Raw genomic sequence first — 25,651 nt, 5'->3', positions numbered from 1 at the left:
AACTGACACTGACTAACTAAGGAAGCTGACATAAATAAATACACAAGGGAGTGATTACAGATGACTGCTCACAATCGGGACTAGATAGATTAGATTAGAGAGAGAGAGAGAGAGAGAGAGAGAGAGAGAGAGAGAGAGAGAGAGAGAGAGAGAGAGAGAGAGATTATTTGTTCTCAGGAGGAAGTTATTTTCCTCAGTACATGGACAAAAAGGAATGCAGAATTATACAAAATACAGGATTTACAGGAACATTTAATTACAGGGGTCACACAGCAGAGACAAAGACATGGATTGACACTCCACACTATACCACAGACTGGATTTCACGTCATTTAAGAGGTTACTTATTTAAAGCTTGTATGGCTGTGGGAACAAAACTCTAGCTAAAACGGGTCTTTCTGCACATGGGTAGTCTATACCTACAACCAGAAGGAAGGCCTTTCTGCACATGGATAGTCTATACCTACGACCAGAAGGAAGGTCTTTCTACACATGTGTAGTGTTTATACCTACACCAGAAGGAAGGTCTTTCTGTACATGTGTAGTCTATACCTAGGACCAGAAGGAAGGTCTTTCTGCACATGTGTAGTCTATACCGAGGACAGGAAGGAAGGTCTTTCTGCACATGTGTAGTCTATACCGAGGACAGGAAGGAAGGTCTTTCTGCACATGTGTAGTCTATACCGAGGACAGGAAGGAAGGTCTTTCTGCACATGGATAGTCTATACCGAGGACAGGAAGGAAGGTCTGTCTGCACATGGATAGTCTATACCGAGGACCAGAGGGAAGAGGGGTAAAGTGCTGGTAGAGAGGGTGGTCCAGGTCATGTATGACTCAGTGCTTTGCTTTGTCAAAAGTATTTTTCAGTGTTTGAATTTTGAAGAAGATCCATTTCTCAAATGGACTGAATTTTGAAGAAGATCAATTTCCCAAATAGACTGAATAACTTTTTGACTTACCAGCCATTTGGCTGGTAGATTTGAAAAACTACCAGCCAGGCATTTTTTTACCAGTCAAAAAGTATAAATAGCTTTTTAGTATATCGCCATGTGTTATTATTACTATATAATACTCTCATATGCTATTTTCAATTAATATCATAAACAACATAAGGAATATTAGCATAATTTTGAGTGGACTGAAGGAATGAGTCAGCGTTAATAGTTTTAAATGCAAATAATTTATTGAAACATAGAAGTGGGGTCGGGACACACACACACTGTTTCAACTCACCACCCCCGCATCATATTGTAGTCTGTCTTCAAACTTCCACTCCTCTCGAATTTTTTTTATATTTGAATATCAACATTATCTGTCCATCCTCAGTAATCCTCAATTTACTATAATATACTCCTGTCCTGAGTCCTGACTAGTGACTTCATCGTCTTTCCAAACTCACGCACGCACACACACACACACAGGGAAGGGGAGAGTGCCCCCCCATTTCCATTTCCCCGGTCCACACTGCTGTTCTCTATGGCGCTGCGCCTCTGCCTCTGATCAGGATTAGCTTGTTAGCTTACGCTAACGTTGTAGTGATTGTAATGGTACATAAACGTTAATTTCGGGCGATGTGGGCATAAAGGAATGGCGACTGTGCAAAGCATGTAGATGCATTTGACCCGTTGTGAGAAGAAAAAAAACACCAGACTTATTTCGGGTCGTGTAGGCGCACTGCTGTGTAGCGCTGCTCTGCTTTCAGAAGCACGGACTGGGCGGATATGACTCGCGGAGTTGCTACAGGGTTTTTCAAAATAAGAGTATTATATGAACCGAACGTTGCTAGCTGCCGGAGCCATAGATATTATGACTGGAGCTGCGCTTGGGGCGGAAATGAGACCTGCACAGGATTTTCAAAATAAGAGTATTGATATGAACTACACGCCAGGTGGCGGGCAGACCTCTCATTTTTACTCGCCAAACCTTAAATCTACACGCCATTGGCGCTTGGCGGGTGCTTATTTTGTTCCCTATATATTATTCACATGAACGTGAAAATCCCAACTGTACTGATCTGAAAATATTTATAATAAAAATGAACCATAACTAACCCGTTTCATTGACCCATTACCAGGGCTTGAAATTAAAACTAGGCATCACCAAGCGCTGCTGGTAAACATTGTGTGTTCATCAATTCTACATGCTTCTTGTGACAAACCTGTGATTAATTTCCACTCTATAAACTACTTTGGCTACATCTAGATTAAACTAGCTGGTGATGAGTCTACAGGCCACTGTGGGTAGTTGACTACTTACTAAAAAAATTTGAAGAGTAACTACATAGTGACAATAACACATTGACTGACATTTTGCTGTCCTAGTGGTTGGTATTTTCACCATGCTGGACACTCTATCCAACCCCAAATGGTGATGTCAGAGTGATGTCAGTGTGACCTTTTGAAGGTACTATCAAAGTCTGTCTAGGAGAAAAAGAGGTACTCTCACATCAGATTGCCATGATGCATGAAATCATAGCCGAAAAAGAAAACAGCTAATCAAATTGAATTATTGTTTCACTGAATCATCCCATACCCTCACCCCGACGCCCCCAGTTCACCTGTTTGAGCACCACGTTATTGAGGACATAGATGGGGGCGAACTCGCTGTTGTTCGGTACAAGGACGGGGCTCTCCTGGAGACGAGGGGGCTGCTCTGCCCTGCCCCGCCCGAGGCCCTGGACCTGCTCTGCCCTGCCCCACCCGAGGCCCTGAACCTGGGCCTGCTCTGGGGCTCGTTGGTCACGGCCAGCAGCCCTGGGTTGACTCACGCTGCTCTGCTGGTCCTCTGTGTCCGTCTGCTGCCAGTCTGAACTGTAGTCTGGAGAGGAGCAGAGAGCGAGAGAGAGAGAGAGAGAGAGATGAGACACTGAGAACAACTAGCAGACACAGCGGAGAGACAATTACAGAGCTAGAGGAAGAAGGAAAGGGAGAGACACACAGAAGCAGGAGACACTGTGTGGCACTCTCAGTATCTTTTGCTGGTGCAGATCATTTCATACCTTCTGCCACTAATATAATGACTCACTCATTGGTTGAGGCCGGGCACAGCAGCCTTGACCACGACAGACGGCATCCTCCACGTGTCCATGTTGAGAAAAAAACATTTACCTTTTGTGTGTGCGTGCGCGTGGTAAATCATTTCCATACGTTTTGCGGCCCTGGGGCCCATTGAGTAGGCTGAGCCGAATGTGTCACTTCAGAAATACACCAGGCATCAATCTGGAAATAAGGTTGGTTTTCTTAACTCCTGAAAGCTGTGCCCTTCTGGAGAGGCAAGGTTGTCGCTTGACAGCAGTGCTATTAGTTATGATTAGATCACGCATGCGACAGCTATGCTGCATTCGTTAAAAGGGGAACACCGGACAAAGGACGAATTCCAATGTTATTTCTATGGCAAAGCAAAGTTTAATTAATATTTTGTGAACATGACCTACTCTCTCTCTCAAAGCCAGAAACCAGAGGAGTAAGACTCAAACGTGTGATGTCATCAAGTCCTATAAGTGAGCTTTATTCAATAGTAGCGTTATCAATTCTGAAACAGAACATGTATCTGTATACTCGGAAGATTCCCCTGGGAGCTCTCAGTGTCGTCTTTACAGTCTTTCCCAATTCATTGTCTATGGAGCATCTTCACACTTGTATACGTGAGAGTTGTTTGCGTTCACCAATATTGTTGGACTGTCTTAGGTCATAGGAATAACACCTATGAATCCTGGGCATAGTCCCCCTTTAATTCCATTCAGATTCTGTGACATACAGTATTATTTTGTGGCTCAAGACAGGCCAGCCTCGCAGCAAGTGGGAGTTTGTGGAAAACGGGAGAGACAGGATCCGGTTGTTTGATGTCTTCTTGGATTTTTTTTATCTTTGATTTACCTTCTGTTGGCTCCAACTCTGCAGAGGAAGAGGAAGGAAGGGAACTGCAAGAGCCTGCTCTGCTACCTCTAGTGCAGAATAGGCAAATGGAAGCTTGCCAGTCTTTTTGACACATTGGTTCCAAGTCAACAAAAAAAATCAAGATGCCCTTCTTTCTTAATAATCTTTTACCATTACTGAAAAATGTAGATGTTATTTTCTGCCAATAGGGAGGTGTAGTGGTTACGTCATTGCCGTTTTTCGTGTTCCACCCTCTGTCCAACGCAATGTATTTCCTCATTGCCCATTTCTAAATCGTCTTGTTTAAAACAAATAAAGCATTAACATTTGCATGGTATAAGGTATATTTGCACCTTTCTGTGCTTATTCATCCATTCATTCATTCTCAGCAGAGCATCAAATAGTGTATCCACATCTTGATTGATTGAAAACTTTATTAACAGATTGCAGAATGGGTACAATACAGTACAGCTCCATACACACAATTGTTAAGGGGATGCAGACCAGGGCCCTGTTCCTCGTACCTGGCTAACTGAGTTAGCCGGATAATTTTCAGCATAGTTTGACTTAAGCCAGACATTTCCGCTCCCCGACGTCAGATTTTCTAAGTCGCTATGGCAACAGATCAGAAAGTTTGAACCTGGTCGAGGGCAGAGTTTAGTTCAGTTAGCTGGATAAACCATGGCCACACCCTCGCAAAGAAATGCCAGCTCGCTTCCTGAAATAATTCTCACAGTCTAGATCCCATTATACCATTCTGAATTATGTTTTTGTGCTTCATTTTTCTAGAGGGGGCTTTTGAAATGTAAAATAAACCAAAAATGCTGATAGTAAAATTGACTTTGTCCTAAATAATGCACGTTATATATACGGTGCTCGCGAGGTGCGATATACACATTATGTGGTTATTTTAATAATGTCGGGGAGCATTGCAAATGTGAATCCCGCGGGGATGTTTTTAATGAATGAAACCTATCGCTTGTTTGGCTCTGATTCCTTTCATATTCTCCGCTGTGGATTTGCTTAACGGAATGCCCGGATTGTGTTTCATTCAAGCAAGCGTCTATGCGTGGATTGTGGATATGAATTATGAGGAATCTGAATCTGTGGATTGTTTAATTGTATCACTGTCACACGTTATAAAATATATGAGGAGATGCGCTGTTTGATTTGATGACGTGACTTGATAAATTGAATGAGCCTTTGACGTTTTTGATGAATGAATTTGAGAAAATGCATTTATCTTTTCAAGCACTGTTATCTGATGATGAACATGAGGTGTCACTGGTATAAACTGAAGGTTAATCAATTCAATGCATGTATGGATGATGTCCGAAACAGATTAAAACCTGATTAATAGTGTAACTGCAAGCCTCCCTCCAAGCCTCTCTTTGGGAACCATGTATTTCATAATACCTAAGCACATACAGTACAGATATCCTCATAATATAATTCGTATCAATTAGATATACTATTTGGGCTTGTTTTTAATCCTTATTCTGAAAGAGTTGAACTAATTATTTTCGCTAGCAAGATCTCATTTGATTATTCATTCCATTAAGCCTACTGCCAGCAGGCACATTTAAAGAAATATAATCTGATTGATTGGGGTAATGAGGGATTTAAAATTAGCCTATAGATTATGCATTTAACTTGACGGCGAGGCTATTGAGCCGTACAGTATTGTACCCATTCTGCAATCTTGTTAATAAAGTTTTAAATCAATCAATCAATCAATGCCGTTAGAAAATCAGGATTTCTGCGATCGACGCCTGCTGTCTTTTCAGGTGAGGCGGCCGCGCGCAATTATCCTGAGTATCAAATCTGGTTCGAATTAACGAGAGTGAATCCACCTTCGAGGAACAGGGAAAGCCCGGATTCAAACATCGGGTTAATTGAATCTGGATAATGGGACTTTTGATCGACTTGGTTGAACCAGGTACGAGGAATAGGGCCCAGAGAAAGACGTTTGTCTTGTTTACATCAGGGTCCCCATTATATCATATCATGACACAAATCGATCTCTAAACAATGTTGTATGTCTCCGTAATGGTATGATTCTGGCCTGGTAAGTTAAGCCAGGGGTTCCCAAACTGTTCAGGCCGGGGCCCAGAAAATAAGGCGTCAGAGAGCCGCGGCCCAATGCACATCGTCTGGCTTTTCTTTTTTTTTGCCAGGCGACCGATTTTTTAAGCCAAATATCACTTCAATCCTATTAAGTTAGTTCAAGTTAGTTATTCATTTATATGTGCTATTTATGAGAGGGCTAACTTGTTGCAAAATAATAATGATAATAATAATAGCCTCATTAAAATACTATTGTTGCTTCGGTTGTTTTCAGCGTTTTATGTGCATAATCTGTTATTTAGTTTGAAATGTTCGTTGAAATAAGTAGATTTTTCGTTTTTGTTTATTTATTAAGTTAATATAAAACCATATAGTCACATTTTAGAATACAATAGAATAGAATTTTAGAATACAACTAGAAACACTGTCCTGGCCTGCTTCTAAGTTCAGTGGCCTGAACTTTTTTTTTATTTTTTTGTTTATTTTTTTTTTAAATTTTTTTAAATCATCTCGCGGCCCATCCGTGGCTGCTCGCGGCCCACCTTTGGGTCGCGACCCCGACTTTGGGAACCACTGAGTTAAGCCACCATTCAACGCAGTTTCTATATCTATCCCACTGTGTCTGTGTAAAATCTTGTACACATTCTTTCTGAACGGACATGAGATGCATAGAACATTGTTTAGAAACCTTTTTGCGAACTTTAGAAGGTGTTTTTTGTAAAAAAAAATTGTCCGTAACGTTACTCTGTGGATATAATTTGTTGACACCGGATGGTCTTATCCTCGCAACAAAGAGAGCTGCTATTGGTCGAGCGCAAGATACGTGACCAAACTCGCACCAATTATGTCAAATTAAACTCTGTGGTGACCAAGTATCCATTTGCGAGAAAATATCTAGTCCCAACTTTAAAATTATGATTGCGCAAAACGGGCTAGTTTGTCAATGGAGAACTTTTTGTTCCTAAATCTACACCAATATATCTTTCACCCAGAGTGAAAATTGTGTAGTCCGCCGAGGTGGGAACAAGATTCGTTTTCTAGCTACTTCTCAGCCTTCACTAAACGACCTAAGGGTGGATTTGAGACAGTAACACCCCAGTTATAATGTGCTCGGATAATCGGATGTCAAAATGATAATCGGATGTCAAAACACCTTTTGAACGCACAACGGTACCACGACACAAAGCCTCACCTAGACTCCGGTAATCAGTTCTGTGGCAACACTTTACAACATGGTCATGCTAGGGTTGCCATGGCGATGTGGAATTTCCCATTGTAGGCATGTGTGGCATGACAGGCTGATCAGTCACAAGCCCTCGTTAAGAAGAGGAGTTTAGTTTGGTAATTGTCTCTGCCCTTTAGATGTATTATCATTATTCATTGGCAAGAGTTAATCATTAACACTTTCAATGCCAACGACACGATATGTCGTTTGTTCATGCCAACCGTTCATTGCCAACGACGCGATATATCGTTTGTTTTTTTATTAGCGATTTGAATTCATATTTCATCAATCTAGTCTCACGTTAGTGCTGCAAACTCTCTGAGCTCCATTGGGAAAATACCGCCCCTATTGTCTCCCTGTGGTACTGCACCCATTTGGAATGGATTGCATGAAAACACATGGGGGGGGGGAATCCAGCTTCCTCATTTTACTTCTCGCGCAAGCCACCCGAGAGGATCAAAGTAATTTCCGAGCCCCAAAACAGCGTGGAATACATATTTCCAGTACCCAGCATTGGATCAATAAACGCAATCGATATTTGGAATGGCGATCAGGAATTGGAATAATCTTTTTGGAGAACATCTGATCTGAGGTAAGGAATCTATTTTACCAGTCTTGGGATAATCAGAGCTATTTTCACAGAGATATCAGTGTGTGCCCTATGTGTGTGTGTGTGTGTGTGTGTGTGTGTGTGTGTGTGTGTGTGTGTGTGTGATCAGGAAATAAGAGATTAGATTTTTCAGCTCGCTTCTCTAGCGTGCATAAGTAGTACACATATACTATCGATAATCTAGCGTTTATTTGAAAACGATAAATAGGCCGAAAAATTACAAAGTTTTTTGTGTATTCGAGAATATTCGAGTAAAGGGCGTTTATCACAGAATCTTTATATTTTCCTGAAACTTTCAAAAAATGTGTTTTTCAAAATGGTATAACACGGAAATTAACCGATTAAAGAAACAATCCGTTTCGACAATGTTGACTGCAAACAAGTCATTGATAAGCGACGGCCAGATTAGACACATAGCCATAATTTAAGACATAGTTTATGCGTTTGCAAATCTGAGAGCTCTATCATTGAAGTGGGTGGTGGCAAGGAATCACTAAAGCTTGCACCGAGCTCCGGCATTGAAAGTGTTAATGTTATGACAATATAATTAGATTTTTTTTTAATTTGAAGTTTACTGGTAAGGTTACTGGCCCTTTAAGAGACATGGGGATTTCCAACCATTTCTAGTAGGGATGCACGATATTGATTTTTTGACACCGATAACTTTATGCTCCTCAAGCCGATATTTATTGTATTATAATATTTTTTTTAACTGTATATATATATATATATATTTTTTTTTTATCATTTTTTTTTTTTTTTTTTTTAGTAATTATAAGCTCCGACGTCATCGGTACTGCTATCGGTACTCGAGAAATTATGGAGTTTTTTTTTGAGGAATTTAAACGTCGCAAACTAATCTTGTTGGCCGTTGTCTTAACTTGTCTATATCTCTCCTGCCTCTGTGTGTCTGCCTGCGCGGGGAGCGGGCTGCCTGCTCTCTCCTCTCTTCCCCTCCCACACACACACACACACACACACACACACACACACCGAGTACAGACAGCTCTGCTCTCATAATGGCGGACAGAACGAAATGTTCAAAAGTCTGGGTCTATTTTACTAAAGTCGACGCTGACAACGCTCGTTGCCACAAGTGCAACAAGACATTTGCCAGTAATGTATAAGCGCTGGTACTTGTCAATGTGGCTGGCGGGGAGATAACGTTAGCTCCGAGTAGAGTAATGGCTGACAATCCGGAGGTAAATAAACGAACGAGAGCTTCTGATTGGTGGTAAGAAGAAGAGGTGGGTGCAAGCCGTGGGACGTAATTGGCAGATCGACTGTCTGTCTCCGAATGTAACGTGACTACGTCACAGCCAAGAAAGGGAGCGCTGGATTTGTGAAAAACTCCCTGTTCCTAAACCACACGCTATCAGTTTTACCACAGTACTGGCAAAACGGGAGGAGGCTATAATAAAAACAAGCGCCCTTCATCCAAATCCACCCACACCGGATTTCTTTTAACCAAAACATTTATTATATGTTATCGGAGCTATCAATAACGTTATCGAGTTTATCGGGATGACGTCATAATTGCTGATATCGGCCCGATAATTATCGGCCCGATAATTATCGTGCATCCCTAATTTCTAGCCAGTTTGTCTCAGTCCATCTGCTTGGTAGTAAACTACGGTTTGCAGTCTTCTTCCATTTCAGGGAAATTATGTGTCAATGACCGATATAATCACATTCTCCCTAGAATTAAAACCCTTAAATTGAAGCTCCGCCTCTGTGATTCTCTGATCAGAGTCACTCACAACCCACCAACTCTATCTAGTGCAGGGGTCTCAAACTCGCGGCCCAATTGCGGCCAGCTGGATGATATTTTGCGGCCCCCCAGATGATTTCCACAAAAAAATTTAAAGAAAAGAAAAGAAAATTCCCAATATTTTTTTTTGCAGTCATGTCATCACAAACACTGGCATTTAAAGGGTACAAAATACAAATAAAACAATTCCTGCACCAGAATGCAGGAAATTAAGTCTTTGTAACACAAAATCTCCTGGTGGGGGACCCCCCGCTTAAAAAGTGGCCTGACTGGGGCTATATTTCGCACTATATTTCCTGGCCTGAATTGATTTCCCCAGTCTGGCCCTGGTTAAAAGCCTCCAATGCTTATTAGTGTGTGTGCGTTTGAACGTTTGCATGTTTCAGCCATACATTTCCATAAAAATTAAAAAAAATACTTAAAACCCTTTTTGTGTGGAATATTTGATGCGGCCCAGCCTCACCCAGACTCTACCTCCAGCGGCCCCCAGGTAAATTGAGTTTGAGACCCCTGATCTAGTGCATCTGTAGAGGCCATTGACCTCAGTTTCACCCACCTCTTACCTTGCAAGGGCCCACATGTGGGCCCTCTTGAGGACGACTTTCCCACCGGCACTTTGCGACGACTACTGGCTCGGGTGTGCATATTTTGTAATACAACATATATATTGAATTAAAGCCCCATTTGTTGCTTGTCGATAGCCCTTTCAGGTGACAAAATCCGTTCAGCGGTTCTCGAGTTACATGCCGATATTTGAGGCTTGCGCAAAGTACACGGTATTGCGTTAATACTACTCCCGATGAGTAGCCAATGAGTGTGGCTTTCCAATGATACCCCACCTGGGGATGTACGAATCAGGGATCTAGGTGAAAAGTTACGAGCGAAAACAGAAAGAGAAAAAACGACGAATGAATTGAAGTCTATGAGAAAACAGAGATTTTCTTTTGTACACAGTTTACCAAAATCACTCCTAATCACTCATTTCTGAACGGATCTTTATGAAATTCGGACATGTACTACATAATACTGCAGGCTATGGATCTCGTGAGTTTTTTAAGCCATACGAATGTCTGGGGAAATACTACTTCTGGACTACTAACTACTACAGAAAAACTTGAGTAACAAGTTTTTCTACAACTCATGTTCAGACCTATGTTACTCTATTTCAGTACCACTAAAAGGTGAGTTCTCCTTATTGTATCAGAAACTTCAGAATGTCATCTTTCAAATGAGACAAGGCTCATGCATGTGGTATAAGTATAAAGTATAGTATTTTGGTTTGCAAAGACATTTTCACTAGATTCTTAAAATGGGTGAATGGTTTTCACTCACCAGAGTAGCCAGAGTCCTTTTCGGAGCTGCAGCGGGAGTCCCGTCCATTGGAGCCGTCTGTGTCTGCAGTACAACGTAAGGTCAACAGGGTGGCACTGTTGCTCTTATCCTTAGCCTTCTTGCTGGACATGCGAGGGCCTTGCTCACTCAGACAAGGCTGTTCCTTAGGCATACTGGGCCCTAATGGGACAAAGCAAAGACAGTAGAGGGGTGATTCCAAAGATCCTCCAATAGAAGGAAGACGACACGTTAAAGTCTGCACCAATGGCATGCAAATGGAACAGTTCCTGTTTACACAAGTGCCATGGTTAGGTACAGCCAGTGTTGTAGTACTCGAGACCAGGACTCGGACTCGAGCATTGACTGCATTCGGACTCAAAAGGTGCAGACGAGGACAGTTATTATTATTTTTTTGTAATAGGCCCTAATCATTTGGCATTCATGGCTATATTGGACATTTGTTAACGTGTGTTGTTGGGCCTTACAAATAAATTCGATTTGATATTAATACCGTAACATTATTATATTTTGTGCAAGGGTAGACAGATGTGTTCTACCTACATCATATTCCAGCAAGAACACTGCTAGATGTTCCATATGTAAACAAACTATTGAAGAGAAGACCTCAAACTTCAACAGACATCTGTGGAGTGGACTCAACCTTGATGACTTGGACTAGGGTAATGGGGACTCGACTCTGGCTCTTCTTTGGTGACTCGGACACTGGACTCGACTACAACACTGGGTACAGTGTATAACAATTTCTATGGTAAAGAAAAATACATAGTATTAGCCACATTTGGTCAAAACATCACAACTCTCATTGGAGTGAATGAAGCCTGTGCCTGCTCTAGTCTCCTATGGTGGGCCTTGTGTAGCACCACAAGAAGTGAGAAGGACTTGGTTAGTCTCCCTTCAAAAAGGCCTCTGGTGATTCTGGTGAAGCTGCCTCAAACCACAGCCGAGACTATTTCAGCACCATAATCATGATTTAGATAAAGACTCCCGTTATCATTCAGTATATAAATAAATCTTCTTTATAGTGAATTATTAAAATTTCAAAAAGACAAATTACTGTTTGTTTACGGATTAAACCCTAAGCAAATACATCCCTTAGTTGCTTTGCATTCCTCTTTTGATATTTTTATTGGTTTTTTAAAAGATTTTTCACATAGTTACTTACATTACAAAACAGACATTGGGACAGAAGGGGGGGGGGGGGTTCCTCCAGTTCATCTATGCCGTCATCCACATCATATGCACGCAAAAACAGATCAAAAAGAAAAACAAGCAAAAAGGAAATCTAACCCAGACAGGCACTGCACAGTACTGCACTTGCCTCGAGCCCATTCACATGTGGGCATACATATATATACATATATTATTTTTTTTCTATCCAAAGTCTGTCCATACAATGGGGCATTGGGCCTTTAGAAGGATCTGAGAAATTTCAGCAGGAAAGTAGTCCAATAGTAGGGGTGGGAATCACCAGTTTCATCACGATACGATACGATATCGATTCTTTGGACAACGATACGATATTTGCCGATATCAAAAAGTCTCCCACGATACGATACGATTCGATTCAGGTGCCTGCGATCGATATGAGACGATATTAATTTTATATGCCCATTTAACACAATCAGTAAGATTTAGATCAACCCAAAAAAGGCAACAGAAATATCATTTGACATTTTTATTTTTGAGCTCTTTCAGACATTTAAATGAAAAACAATCTCCTGTTCACTGTAGAGTGTAGAGTGCTCAATAGTGCCAACTAACTTTAATAACTAACTTAAATAACCAACTTTAATAACTAACTTAAATAAGGTAATAACTTTAATAACCAACTTAAACAACAACAACATTACAACAATATAAACAATATATTAATTAGAACATAATAATAACCAAGGTCATCTTCACTGTCGATTTCCTGAGAGTCAAAGGTCACTCACCCTTGGATATATATTTTTTGTACTAGCATTATGTAAACAATCCCTTGTGTCTCATAAACAAACAATATAAAACATACTTACGGTAGTAAGTAACAATAACCAAAGGCACCACTTGTAAGTGCAAATGCAGTGCAAATGCAGTACAGCATAGCTAGCTATTATCCACTATACTGAGATATGAATGATTCTGACCCAATTAAAAAATATAAATGTTGGAACAAAGCAAATGTAAACAATTCCACATGTTTCAGTGCAAATGCAGTACAGCATAGCTAGCTATTATCCACTATATACTGGGATATGAATGATTCTGAACCAAATAAAAAATATAAATGTTGGAACAAAGCAAATGTAAACAATTCCACGTGTTTCAGTGCAAATGCAGTACAACATAGCTAGCTATTATCCACTATACTGGGATATGAATGATTCTGACCCAATTAAAAAATATAAATGTTAGAACAAAGCAAATGTAAACAATTCCACATGTTTCAGTGCAAATGCAGTACAGCATAGCTAGCTATTATCCACTATATACTGGAATATGAATGATTCTGAACCAAATAAAAAATATAAATGTTGGAACAAAGAAAATGTAAACAATTCCACGTGTTTTCAGTGCAAATGCAGTACAGCATAGCTAGCTATTATCCACTATACTGGGATATGAATTATTCTGAACCAAATAAAAAATATAAATGTTGGAAAAAAGCAAATGTAAACAATTCCACATGTTTCAGTGCATGACATCTCAGGCAGTCAAGTATGTCCTTAAGTGTTCTTCTTTGGGAGGTTTTTCTTCAAAAAAACCAACTGATCGACATGCTCAGCAGACAAACAGCTGCGTTCTGAACGGACAATGTCACCTGCAGTGCTAAAAACACGCTCAGAAGGTACGCTAGTACCAGGAATGCAGAGGTATGTTTTGGCAAGGTTTGCCAGGAGAGGAAGCTCAGTCTGCTGGCTTTTCCACCACTCTAACACATTACCTCCGAGGGCCAAAGATGCAGTCTCTTTATACTTAGCAGCTTCAGCCTGCGCTCGCTCTCTGGAGGACTTGGTCTGACGAGGGTCCACATCGCAGAAGGTGTCACCAAACCATTGTTCAATTGCCTTTGACTTCTTGGACGCGGGAACGTATTCTGAAATGACACAGAAAGACAAAATATCTCTTTCAAACACTTGTTAGCTGATTATAAAAGGGGAACTTCACTGAACAAATTAAAAGTTCCCCTTTATTTAACTAATTTACATGTTTATAACATTGAGTCAATAACACTTTCCACAAAAAGGAAACCTACACACGCACGCACGCACACACACACACACACACACACACACACACCTTGTGCAGTGGCTTGAGCCTGAGACGTCCCCGGCACTTCATCAGAAGATTGGTCATCAGATGTGTGAGGAGGTGTACTCGGCTCCACCCGCACCTGCACCGCTGTGTCATTCTGTAGAGACACACACACAAATATTAAATATAATCATTACAACACTAAATAAAGTAATGAATAATACATCCATTATGAATAGTGTTTGCATTTCTAAAACACAAATAGACAAAATAATATGATCTTAAGTAATGAATAATACATCCATTATGAATAGTGTTTGCATTTCTAAAACACAAATAGACAAAATAATATGATCTTACTTTCTGGTCCCACAGCTCTGCAGCCTCATGGATGACACCCTGGAATGTTGCAGCTCTCTCTGCCTCACTTAGAAATGGCAGCTTTTTGAATCTTGGGTCCAAGGCAGATGCTCTCTGCAGAACTTCATGCAAGCCCACATACCGCTCTCCAAGCTGGCCGGCCATTACCTCCTTCATCTCTGTCAGCAAGGTGGAGTCTTCCTCTGAGATGCTGAAATGCTCCAACAGTTTAGCTTTCATTGGAGCAATGACAGACAGAGTGGGCTGTTTTTCCTCACACATGATGGTGCTGGCACTTTTCACTGGTCCGAGCAGGTTGACCAAGTCCTCAGCTGTAGTGATGTCACTCTCGTTGAGTGTATGCACGTCCTTTGCACCTTTTCTTAGTTTTCTGTCCAGCAGTGTGGCGCACACTGTAGCTTGTTGCTCCAAAAAACGCTCGAGCATATCATATGAACTGTTCCAGCGTGTTATCACGTCTTGCTTTAGCTTGTGCTCTGGAAGTCCAAGCAACTTCTGCTTCTCTTTTAAAAGTGCAGTTGCCACCGTGCTGCGGTGGAAATACGAGACAACCCGTCTCACTCTGCCCAAAAGACGTGCTGCACCAGCACATTTAAGGCCTTTCTGCGTCGCCAAGTTGATAGTATGTGCAAAGCATGTTATGTGTGGCGACATATTTGCCTCTACTCCGGCTACAAGCATGTTGCTGGCATTATCCGTTACAAGCGCAGGTCTTTTGTCGCTTATATTCCACTCTGCACATGCTTCGGTCAAAACTGTGCCAATATTTGCTCCTGTGTGTGAGTCATTCAACACGCGTGTCTGGAGAACATAATTTTTCATTTGCCAGTCTTTGTCAATATGATGACAGGTCACAGCTACATATGATTCTGTGGTACATGACGTCCAACCATCTGTAGTGAGAGCGACTCGTTCTGCGTTCATCAGCTCACCTTTTATTTCGTTTCGAATAGTATTGTAGAGCGTCGGTATACAGGTTTCACTGAAGTGCTTTCTTGATGGAATTGTATATCGCGGCTCCAGAGTAGAGATGTTTGTTACAGGCATATGTTTATAGCCTGTGTTAGAGGGACACCTAGTGGTGCTTGACCGGATGTGATGTGTTGACATGCGCACTGCTGTAACCTCAGTTTAATAAAAGATATACTGAAACATGGTGTCAGAAGCGGGAGCTCCGAAAGAAATAAACGTATAAGGAATAAAACCACGCCATGGCGAGCAACAGCATCCCAGCGCCCGAGGGCATGCGCATGTCTGGGGATTTGGCGAAGAACTGGGATGTTTTCAGGGCAGAGTTTGATGATTTTTTGCTAGCTACCGGTCTGAATGAAAAGCCGAAGCCAGTTCAAGCAGCCACGCTGAGACGGCTAATGGGAAGTGAGTGCCGTCATGTTTATACACACAGCCTCGAGTTGACGGATGATCAACGTAAGGACCCAGCTAATATTTTGCGCGCATTGAGGGATCATTTCAAGCCGGCAAAGAATGTGATCTATGAAAGATACATGTTTGGATGTTGCAAACAGGAGACTGATGAGCCAATAGACTGTTTCCTGACGAGGCTAAAGGAGAGAGCGTCAGCATGTGAATACGGCGCACTGAAGGACGAGCTGATTCGGGACAGGCTTGTGCTGGGTGTCGCAAATGAAGGCACCAGGAGGCGCTTACTGCGGGAACGTGAGTTAACGTTACTAGCGGCGACTGAAATCTGTCGGCTCGCTGAACTGACCGAGAGACATATAAGGGTGATGGCCCCGCCAGCGCAGACAGACAGTGTGAATGCCGCTGACAGACAGAGCGAGAGGCGCGCATTTCAAAGGAGGGCATCGCCAGCGGAGAGGGAGCCCCAGTGGAGCTGTAAATATTGTGGGGGGAGCCACAAACGGGGCAGAGAGCAGTGCCCAGCCTATAGTAAAACCTGCCGGATATGTGGCATAGCAAATCACTTTGCCAAGGTATGCCAGGCTGGTAGCAGGTCTGACAGAGTAAAAAAGATAAATGTGCTTGAAGATGATGACAAGAAGGGGGAATACTCAGATACAGATGATAGACTGTTTCAAGTCACTGAATGTGTAAATACTGCAAAGGCCCAGCAGGGGCGCAAGTGGTTTGTGAATCTAAGCCTAAATAAAAAAAAGCAGCAGTGCCAGCTGGACACAGGCTCTACCTGCAATGTCATGGGCCGCAGGATTAAAGAGAAGCTGTCACCCAGAGCGGCGCTACACCAGAGCACGGCCAGGTTGAAACTATACTCTGGGGAAATCATGCCATCATTGGGAAAATTTCACACTGAATGTGTCATCCGCGGAGAAAAGCACAATCTCACATTTGAGGTAGTCGACACCGAGCAGAAGCCTCTTCTCGGGGGGAGCACGTGCGAACGTCTGGGCCTCGTGAGCTTCACGGTTCCGGATGAACTTAATAAAGTTGATATAAGTCCACCTATGCCCCTCACAAAAGTTCAGCTGCTGAGAGACTATCATGACGTTTTTAATGACCCAATCGAGTCGGTCCCGGGAGTGATACACTTTGAGCTGGATCCTGAAGTGGTGCCGGTGCAGTGCGGAATGTCCCAGTGGCTCTGAAGGAGAGAGTCAAGGAGGAACTTGACAGACATGTCAGGGTCTGCAACATCACGCCCGTGACTGAGCCCACACCATGGATAAGTAACATGGTGACGGTGGCAAAGCCAGATAAAATAAGGATTTGTATCGACCCGAAGCCTCTCAACCAAGCTCTGCGGAGGTCTCACTACCATATGCCTACACTGGAAGATGTGTTGTACAAGTTGCCAAAGGCCCGCCTCTTCACACTGGCGGATGCTCGCGATGCCTTTTTACAGTGCAAACTTGACGACGAGAGCAGCCGTCTGACGACCTTTTGGACGCCGTGGGGTCGGATGAGATGGCTCAAGCTCCCTTTCGGAGTCTCTGTTGCGCCTGAGATATATCAGCGCAAACAACATGAGCTGCTAACAGGCTTGGCCGGTATCGAACCGATCGCTGATGACATCCTGGTGGTCGGATGTGGCGATACGGATGCAGAAGCCGAACTGGACCACGACAAAAACTTGAGTGCTCTCATGGAACGATGCAGAGCAGTGGGACTCAGGCTGAGTGAGCGCAAGCTGCAATTCAAACTCAAGGCCGTACACTTCCACGGCCACATACTGTCTGCGGAGGGACTGAAAATTGACCCAGAGAAAACACGTGCCGTGCTGGAAATGCAGACGCCCACAGACGTGAAAGCGGTGCAGTGCTTTATTGGATTTGTGACGTATCTAGCAAGGTTTCTGCCAAAACTCTGAGGTCTGTGAGCCGCTCCGCAGGCTCTTGGATAAAGACGTCATGTGGCATTGGTTGCCAAAACACGAAGATGCGGTGCGTGAAGTGAAGCGAATGGTCACCAGCACACCTGTACTCAAATATTATGACATCACAAAGCCTGTTACGATCCAGAGCGACGCCAGCATGACCGGGCTGGGGGGCTGTTTGTTGCAAGGGGGACAGCCCGTGGCTTTCGCCTCGAGGGCACTGACGCAGACAGAGCAAAACTACGCTCAGATCGAGAAAGAGTGTCTGAGCATAGTCTTCGCCTGCCAGAGATTCCACCAGTACTTATATGGCAGGAACACTATCACCGCAGAGACCATAAGCCGCTGATCACAATATTCAAGAAGCCCCTCCTGAGTGCACCGAAACGTCTCCAGGGTATGTTGCTGCAGCTGCAGAACTATAATCTTGATGTGGTCTACAAGCCTGGCCCCGAGATGTATGTCAGCGACACCCTGAGCAGGGCCACCCTGCCGTGCCATGGGTCTGACACCCCGTACGTGCAGCATGCTGTGTGCGCTGTGGACAGCACCCAGGCAGAGTATTCACAACTGGACCAGGCGCAGCACCTGAATGTTACGGCTTTTAGATTTGGCCAGATTGTGCAGCACACAGAGACAGATAATGTGCTCCAGGAGCTGGCGTCTGTGATTCTCAGTGGCTGGCCAGACTTTAAAGAGGACACCCCACTGGCAGTGCGGGAATACTGGCCCTTCAGAGACGAGCTGAGTGTTCAAGATGGGGTGTTATACAGGGGACAGTGTGTCATTATACCAAAAGCCATGAGGTCTGAACTGCTCAAACGCATACACACTAGCCACATTGGTGGGGAGGCATGTTACAGGCGGGCCAGGGATACCCTTTTCTGGCCAAACATGAGAGCGGAAATAAAGGACTTTGTGGCAAACTGCTCCGCATGCAACGAGTATGCACGAGTCCAGCAGAAGGAATCTATGATGTCGCATGACATACCAGCACGCCCGTGGCAAGCAGTAAGCATGGACGTTTTCTCATATGCGGGAAAGGACTATCTTATCATTGTAGATCAATACTCAGACTTCTGGGAAATCGATCATCTGCCGGATCTGTCTGCTGACACACTCATCACACGATGCAAAGCTCAGTTTGCACGTTATGGACAGCCAGACAGGGTGATCTCAGATAATGGCCCACAGTTTGCGTGCGAGCGGTTCAGGAGGTTTGCAGCGAGCTGGGGTTTTTCCCATGTCACGTCTTCACCCCGACATCCTCAATCCAACGGCAAGGCGGAGTCGGCCGTTAAGATTGTCAAATCACTCTGTAAGCGGGCAAAATTGGATGGCACGGATACATGGTTGGCCATCCTTCACTGGCGTAACACACCCACCGAGGGGATGGACAGCAGCCCGGCCCAGCGCTTAATGGCACGCAGGCTCAAGACTTCACTGCCGGTCACAGGCAGCCTGCTTCTACCACGGGTGGTGGACGGAGTAGCAGAGAAGCTGCGGTGGAAAAGGCGGATCGCAAAATCATTCTACGACACGGCTGCCAGGGACCTTCCAGAGCTTAATGTTGGAGATCACATAAGGATGAAGCCTCTGCCCGGTGATCGCACAGGGAGGTGGCGCCTGGGCCAATGCCTCCAGAGGGTCGCTCCTCGCTCATTTGTGGTGGATGTGGACGGCACACACTACAGACGCAACCGAGTGGATCTGCGTGTTGCGGAGCGCTCAGTCCAAGCACAACAGTCGGACATACTACGGCCGGAGCAAAGCAGTCCTGACCAAGCTCATGTCACTGGAGTGACAGCCTCTGCCGGGACGCAGATTGTCCCAAGTCAAGGGGAGGTAGGTGGCGAGGAACATCCCTGCACGCCACACGCACCGAGGACACCGGTGACGGGCGTGACGACAAGGGGTACTGACACGGCAGGCCATGGTGTCTACTCACGGAGTGGCCGCCTGTCACGGCCACCACAACGACTGGACTTGTAATTTTTTTTTTTTAAGAGTAAAGTTGGGCAATGTTATGTTAGAATGTCATCGAAGTAATGTTATTATGATGACTGGACTTTGAAAAAAGAAAAAAAAAAAGAAAAAAAAACAGTTGTTATGTTAGAATGTCATTTGAAGTTGTGATTGATAAACAAGATGCAAGCATATCATTATTTGCAAACAGCTAAAGGAAAGGAGATGTTACAGGCATATGTTTATAGCCTGTGTTAGAGGGACACCTAGTGGTGCTTGACCGGATGTGATGTGTTGACATGCGCACTGCTGTAACCTCAGTTTAATAAAAGATATACTGAAACAATGTTCCGATACCATTTTTTCCTTTCCGATCCGATTCCGATACCTAAGCTTTGGGTATCGGCCGATACCGATACTTATCCGATACCAGTGCATACATAAATTTAAAAAAATATATATATATTATATAAATTTTTTATAAATATAATTTTTTTTTTTTTTTTTAACAAATACTGTTTTATATATACTGTTTTTTAGTAATAACTAGAAAGTAATGGTATTTATTCAACAACAGGTGATTGTATAGATTTGTATTAGTATCATTAATCAATGAGTATGGGGCTTCAGCACTGCAGATATACCCTACTCCAATGATCCACACGGACATTATACGTTGCTGCACTCGCTACCCACTGGCTCTGCAGATATACCCTACTCAGTCTGTCTACAAGGCTCCGTTGAAGTAGCAGAGGATCTGTTGTGATTTTTGCACAATAAATATTCAACATTCTCTTTTGAGACTCCGCCTCAGACTCTTATCATTTGGCACTAAAAGCTAAACATTGTCGCCGATATGGCTGTCCGCAACATGTCATTAATTGTGTACGCGACGTGCAATTGTGCAATGACGACGTTACCGTTAGCTAGCATGAGCTACCGGTATATGGGAAGACCATAGAAGACTGTAACGTTACTGGTGACAGTGATTTAACTTGGAATACTCCTTTGCCAACTTGCTGTACTTTGCTTGCAGGTCTGCAGCCATTATTGCTGGATTATATGAATAGCCCCAACTTTAGCCAAGGTAATGTTAAAGCTAGCTTTCGGTTAGCTGTTCAATGCTAATAACACCAGCCACCAAGCGAACCCATGAGCTCCCCGTCAACACCGCTCTGTCGGGACGATGACATTTAAGAAAGTATCTGCTGTTAAAATGACAAATGGCATTGACACTTTAATCGATTAAGCACACGTTTGTTTTATAATGCTTACTCAACAGACCACAGTGTTGTTGATAAATTACGTCATATGGTATCGGAGCGCAGCATTAGAGGGTACTCGCCGATACCGATACCAGCATTTTAGCCAGTATCGGCGGCTTTTCCGATACTGGTATCGGTATCGGAACAACTCTACCAGAGTATGGAGTAGATCACGAAAGCCGTCGTTTTCAACAACGCTGTACGGCCTCATGTCTTTGCAAATGAAATTTGTAATTGCAGCCGTGATACTCATCGCTCTTTTAGAGTTGCGATTCAGTTTCTGCGGAAAGAAACTTGTCAAGACTGGTGTTGTTGTTGACTTCGCAGCCTCTGACGCACTAGCGGCGGCATGGGGATCAATGCCATGCTTCTTCTTGAGGTGCACAGCAAGGTTTGTCATGTTTCCCGAGTAACGTATCTCTACTTTACATTGTTTGCAGACGGCATGCGATTTGTCTGTTGTCCCGTCTTTCATCCGAAACCCAAAGTATGTCCAGACCGCTGATTTGTTTCCTTTAGGAGAGATAATATCCTCACCGTCAATGTTTTGGTTGTTAGCCATCCTGCAGCTGCTGTTGACTGTTGTGTTGGTGGTTTGATTTCCCGTTTCACGTGACGATCTCGCGCGAATCCAGCCGGCGCTTTCGGTTTCTAGATGAGACTTGCGCGCGGCGCAACAGGAAAATGAATCGATAATGATCGATCGTTTTACGTGGCATCGATCCTACTTGATATTTGAAATTAGATCGATATATCGATCTGGATCGATGTATCGTCCCACCCCTATCCAATAGTGGGGCCCACACCTCCTGAAAGGAAGCGTCGTTGCCTCTATGCATTGCACAGAGTCTTTCATGGGGTAGCACACCGAAGATCTCTCTGTACCACATCTGTATGGATGGAGGCCTATCCTTAATCCAGTTTATCAGAATGCATTTCCGGGCTGAAAGCAGAAGTTTATCAAATAGTTTGAATTGTAAGGGTGTCAAATTAATTTCCTTTGATGGGAGTCCCAGTAAAAAAGCTCCCGGATCCTTCTTTATTTTCACCTTGAAAATATCGCTCAACTCACGTGCCACTTGGCCCCAGAACCTGGATATACACTTACATTCCCAAAAGTAGTGATAGTAGGTGCCCAGATCTGTTTGACATTTCGAACATAATGGAGATATTGAACGGTCCATTTTGTTTAGTAACACAGGTGTGATGTGTAATCTGTGAAGAATTTTATGTTTCTCTTAGTCTGTTACAAGTATAAACCTTTTTAACTGAGTCAATGGCCTCCTGCCAGTCGTCTTCAATATATTCACTGTTAAAATCTCATTCCCATTTGCGGAGGGATGGTAACTCCTGTGAGTCCAGTGAGTACAGCAGTGAGTAAAACGCTGAGATGAATGAATGAATGAATGAATGAATGAATGAATGAAAACTTTATTTAACAGATTGCAGAATGGGTACAATACAGTACGGCTCAATACATACAATTGTTAAGGGGATGCAGACCTGAGAAAGACGTTTGTCTTGTTTCCATCAGGGTCCCCCATTTTCAATTCATATAGACATATATGACATACATGACATACAGATAGTCAGTACTGCTACATCTATACATTTATGACATACCAGATTTGCAAATACAGTACTGTTTGTGATACAGAAGGAGTCAAGAAAAGGGAGTATATACATTTGACGTAGAAACTGTACATTGGAGGTTGGGTGGGGGGGGTTGGGTACATTGGGATATTGACAACCATACTGGGTAATTTACATTGGAGGTGGTTGGGGGGGGGGGGGGCGGGGGGCATACTGTATAAACAAGTAACACTGTACATTGAGGGGGGGGGGGGAGGAGACACTGTCCAAACAAACACAATTGTACATTGAACTATTGACAAAACCATACTAGGTAAATGACTGTACATTGGAGGGGGTTGGAATGATTGGGTTAGGATATTTACAGGGGCCAGTGTTGAATTGCAGTCTCCCGTAGGTGTCCCTTGAGAGAGGTTTTGAAAGTGGGTAGTGATCCACATTCCTTTACAGCTTTGGGTAGGGCGTTCCACATTGATGTGGCATAATTGCGAAACGTGTTTAGTCCCTTATTTGAGCCGAATCTGGGTTTGACATGATTTGTGGAGCTCCCTCTGGTGTTGTGATCGTGGTATTCACTGACCTTTGGGAAGTATTTTGACATGTACATGGGTACCTTGGTCGTGTAGTGTATCTTGTAGACCAGGCCCATTGCAAGTTGTTGTACTCTGTCGTCTACTCTAAGCCATCCTAGGTTGTCGAAGTGGGCAGGGGTGAGGTGGGTTCTAGGAGTAAGGTCAAGCAGTAGTCTGACCAGTTTGTTTTGAGATGTTTGTAATTTTGTTTTTAGCGCCTTTGAGGTGCTTTGGTACCATGAGGTGCAAGCATAGTCGTAGTACCCCTGAATGAGTGCTCCTGCCAGAGTCTTCAGGGTGTTCTTGTTTACCAGAGAGGAGATCCGGTACAAGAATCGAGTTCGTTGGTTGACTTTTTTTATTACATTGGATGCCATTTTGTCACAGGAGAGATTAGCCTCTAGGATGGACCCCAGGTAGGTAATTTCATCTTTCCTTGTGACAATATTGTCACCCACTGTAACTGAGAAGCCGTCGGTCTTGCTGAGTTTGTTATTTGAACCGAAGAGAATGGACTCTGTTTTGCCCATGTGTAATGATAGTTTGTTATCAGCGAGCCATATGCAGATTCTGCCTAGTTCCGAGCTGAGGGTTTTTTCAACCTGTAACTTGTTCTTGTCAGAGACCAGCAGGGCTGAGTCGTCCGCAAACAGGAACAAGTTGCAGTCACAAGCTGACGACATGTCATTTGCATAAATTAGGAACAGTAGCGGTCCTAGTATGCTTCCTTGTGGAACACCACAGCTCACTGTGAGGGGGGGGGATAGGGTACCGTTTACCTCCACCATCTGTTCCCTCCCCTCAAGGTAGGATTGCATCCAGCTCACTGATAGACTATCAAAACCAATTGCTTTTAGCTTGTCAATCAGAATGGAGTGATTGACCGTGTCAAAGGCCTTTTGTAGGTCCAGCATGACCATGCCGCAGTATTTGCCTGCGTCCACCTCTTGTTTGATGTGGTCATTCAAATAGAGAAGGCATGTGTCAGTGGAGTGGGATGTTCTGAAGCCAGATTGGAATTCGTAGATTAGATTTTTTTCCGCTAGGTACTTTTCGACCTGTTCGTAGACTATTTTTTCCATGACTTTCGAGATGGAGGTGAGAATAGAAACAGGGCGGTAGTTGCCTGGGTCTAATTTGCTGCCCTTTTTGTGCAGAGGGGTCACCCTCGCAATTTTGAAGTCCTTGGGGACGTGTCCCTGTTTTATGGAGAGGTTTATTATGTGTGTGATGATTGGTGTGATGGCGGCTGCTGAGTCTCTGAGGAATTTGGAGGGGATGTTGTCATGGCCAGTGGCCTTGTTAGGTTGGAGTTGGAATGTGATACCTTACTACAGTTGGATAAGAAAATAAAGAAATTCTCTGTTTTACTGTAAAGGGAGCCCATTGGCGTTGGCAGCTGTAGTGAGTTAATAAAATGTCGTATTTGCAAGAAACCAAAAAAATTATTCTCTTGGGAGGTTAAATTGTGTTTGCAGTTGCTGAAACGACATCATGCTTTGCATTCCAGTTTGTTGCACCTAGTAAATAGAATAGAGTTGAAATACTTTATCCTGTGCCAGTTTTGGCCTAATAGCCTTTTGTTAAGATTTGCCCCATGTTCTTTTTTTGTGTTGCTTTTATATCAGTGTACTCTTTTGTGTTGAATTACATAATGACCTTTTCATCAGGTTTCCTGTTTTCCTTTTCTGTCACTGGATGTATTACTCTACAGTACTGCTGTCCCTGGATGTATTACTCTACAGTACTGCTGTCCCTGGATGTATTACTCTACAGTACTGATGTCCCTGGATGTATTACTCTAGTCTACAGTACTGCTGTCCCTGGATGTATTACTCTACAGTACTGCTGTCCCTGGATGTATTACTCTACAGTACTGCTGTCCCTGGATGTATTACTCTACAGTACTGCTGTCCCTGGATGTATTACTCTATAGTCTATAGTACTGCTGTTCCTGGATGTATTACTCTACAGTACTGCTGTCCCTGGATGTATTACTCTAGAGTCTACACACAGTATGTACCACTGCATGCCAGGAAAGAAAACTGTCAAAAGTTGCATTATTCTACATTCCTCCATTTCCATCGGTTCTCAAGACGCCAACGTAGGGCTGGGCGATATAACGATAACGATAAATATCGCGATATATTTTAATAATCGATATCGATTTCACAGTCTTATTGTTGTCTCACTGTTATGTCCTGTCTTGCACTTTACTTAAAATTATTTATTTACTGTTGTATTGTTCTTAATTGTGAAAAAAAGTATGCACTGTAATGCCAAAACACGTTCCTTTTTGTACATGTATGAAATGGCGAATAAAGTACGTAATCTGAATCGAATTAAAAAAGAAAATCGAAAAATCGTTTTTTTTTTTACCTGCAACAGGGCAGTTTTCAAACCAGAGACAGTGGACAGGCTTGT

General features: G+C 43.3%; 1 protein-coding gene across 3 annotated transcripts in view; it reads right to left on the bottom strand.

The window, feature by feature from the left end:
• Positions 1-25,651, bottom strand: part of LOC311230595 (uncharacterized protein) — a 103,754-nt gene that overhangs the window by 21,362 nt on the left and 56,741 nt on the right. For all 3 annotated transcript variants that reach the window (XM_084316922.1, XM_084316921.1, XM_084316920.1), the window contains 2 exons: positions 10,881-11,060; positions 2,558-2,817 (listed from right to left, as the gene is read on the bottom strand). In XM_084316922.1, coding sequence (XP_084173048.1) covers positions 2,558-2,817; positions 10,881-11,052 — 432 coding nt within the window. In that variant the 5' untranslated portion in view covers positions 11,053-11,060. The remainder of the gene's footprint in view (positions 1-2,557; positions 2,818-10,880; positions 11,061-25,651) is intronic.

The sequence above is a fragment of the Notolepis coatsorum genome, assembly GCF_963971535.1.
Source record: "Notolepis coatsorum genome assembly, chromosome: 1".
Classification (NCBI taxonomy): domain Eukaryota; kingdom Metazoa; phylum Chordata; class Actinopteri; order Aulopiformes; family Paralepididae; genus Notolepis; species Notolepis coatsorum.
This window is presented reverse-complemented; position numbering and strand designations above follow the sequence as displayed.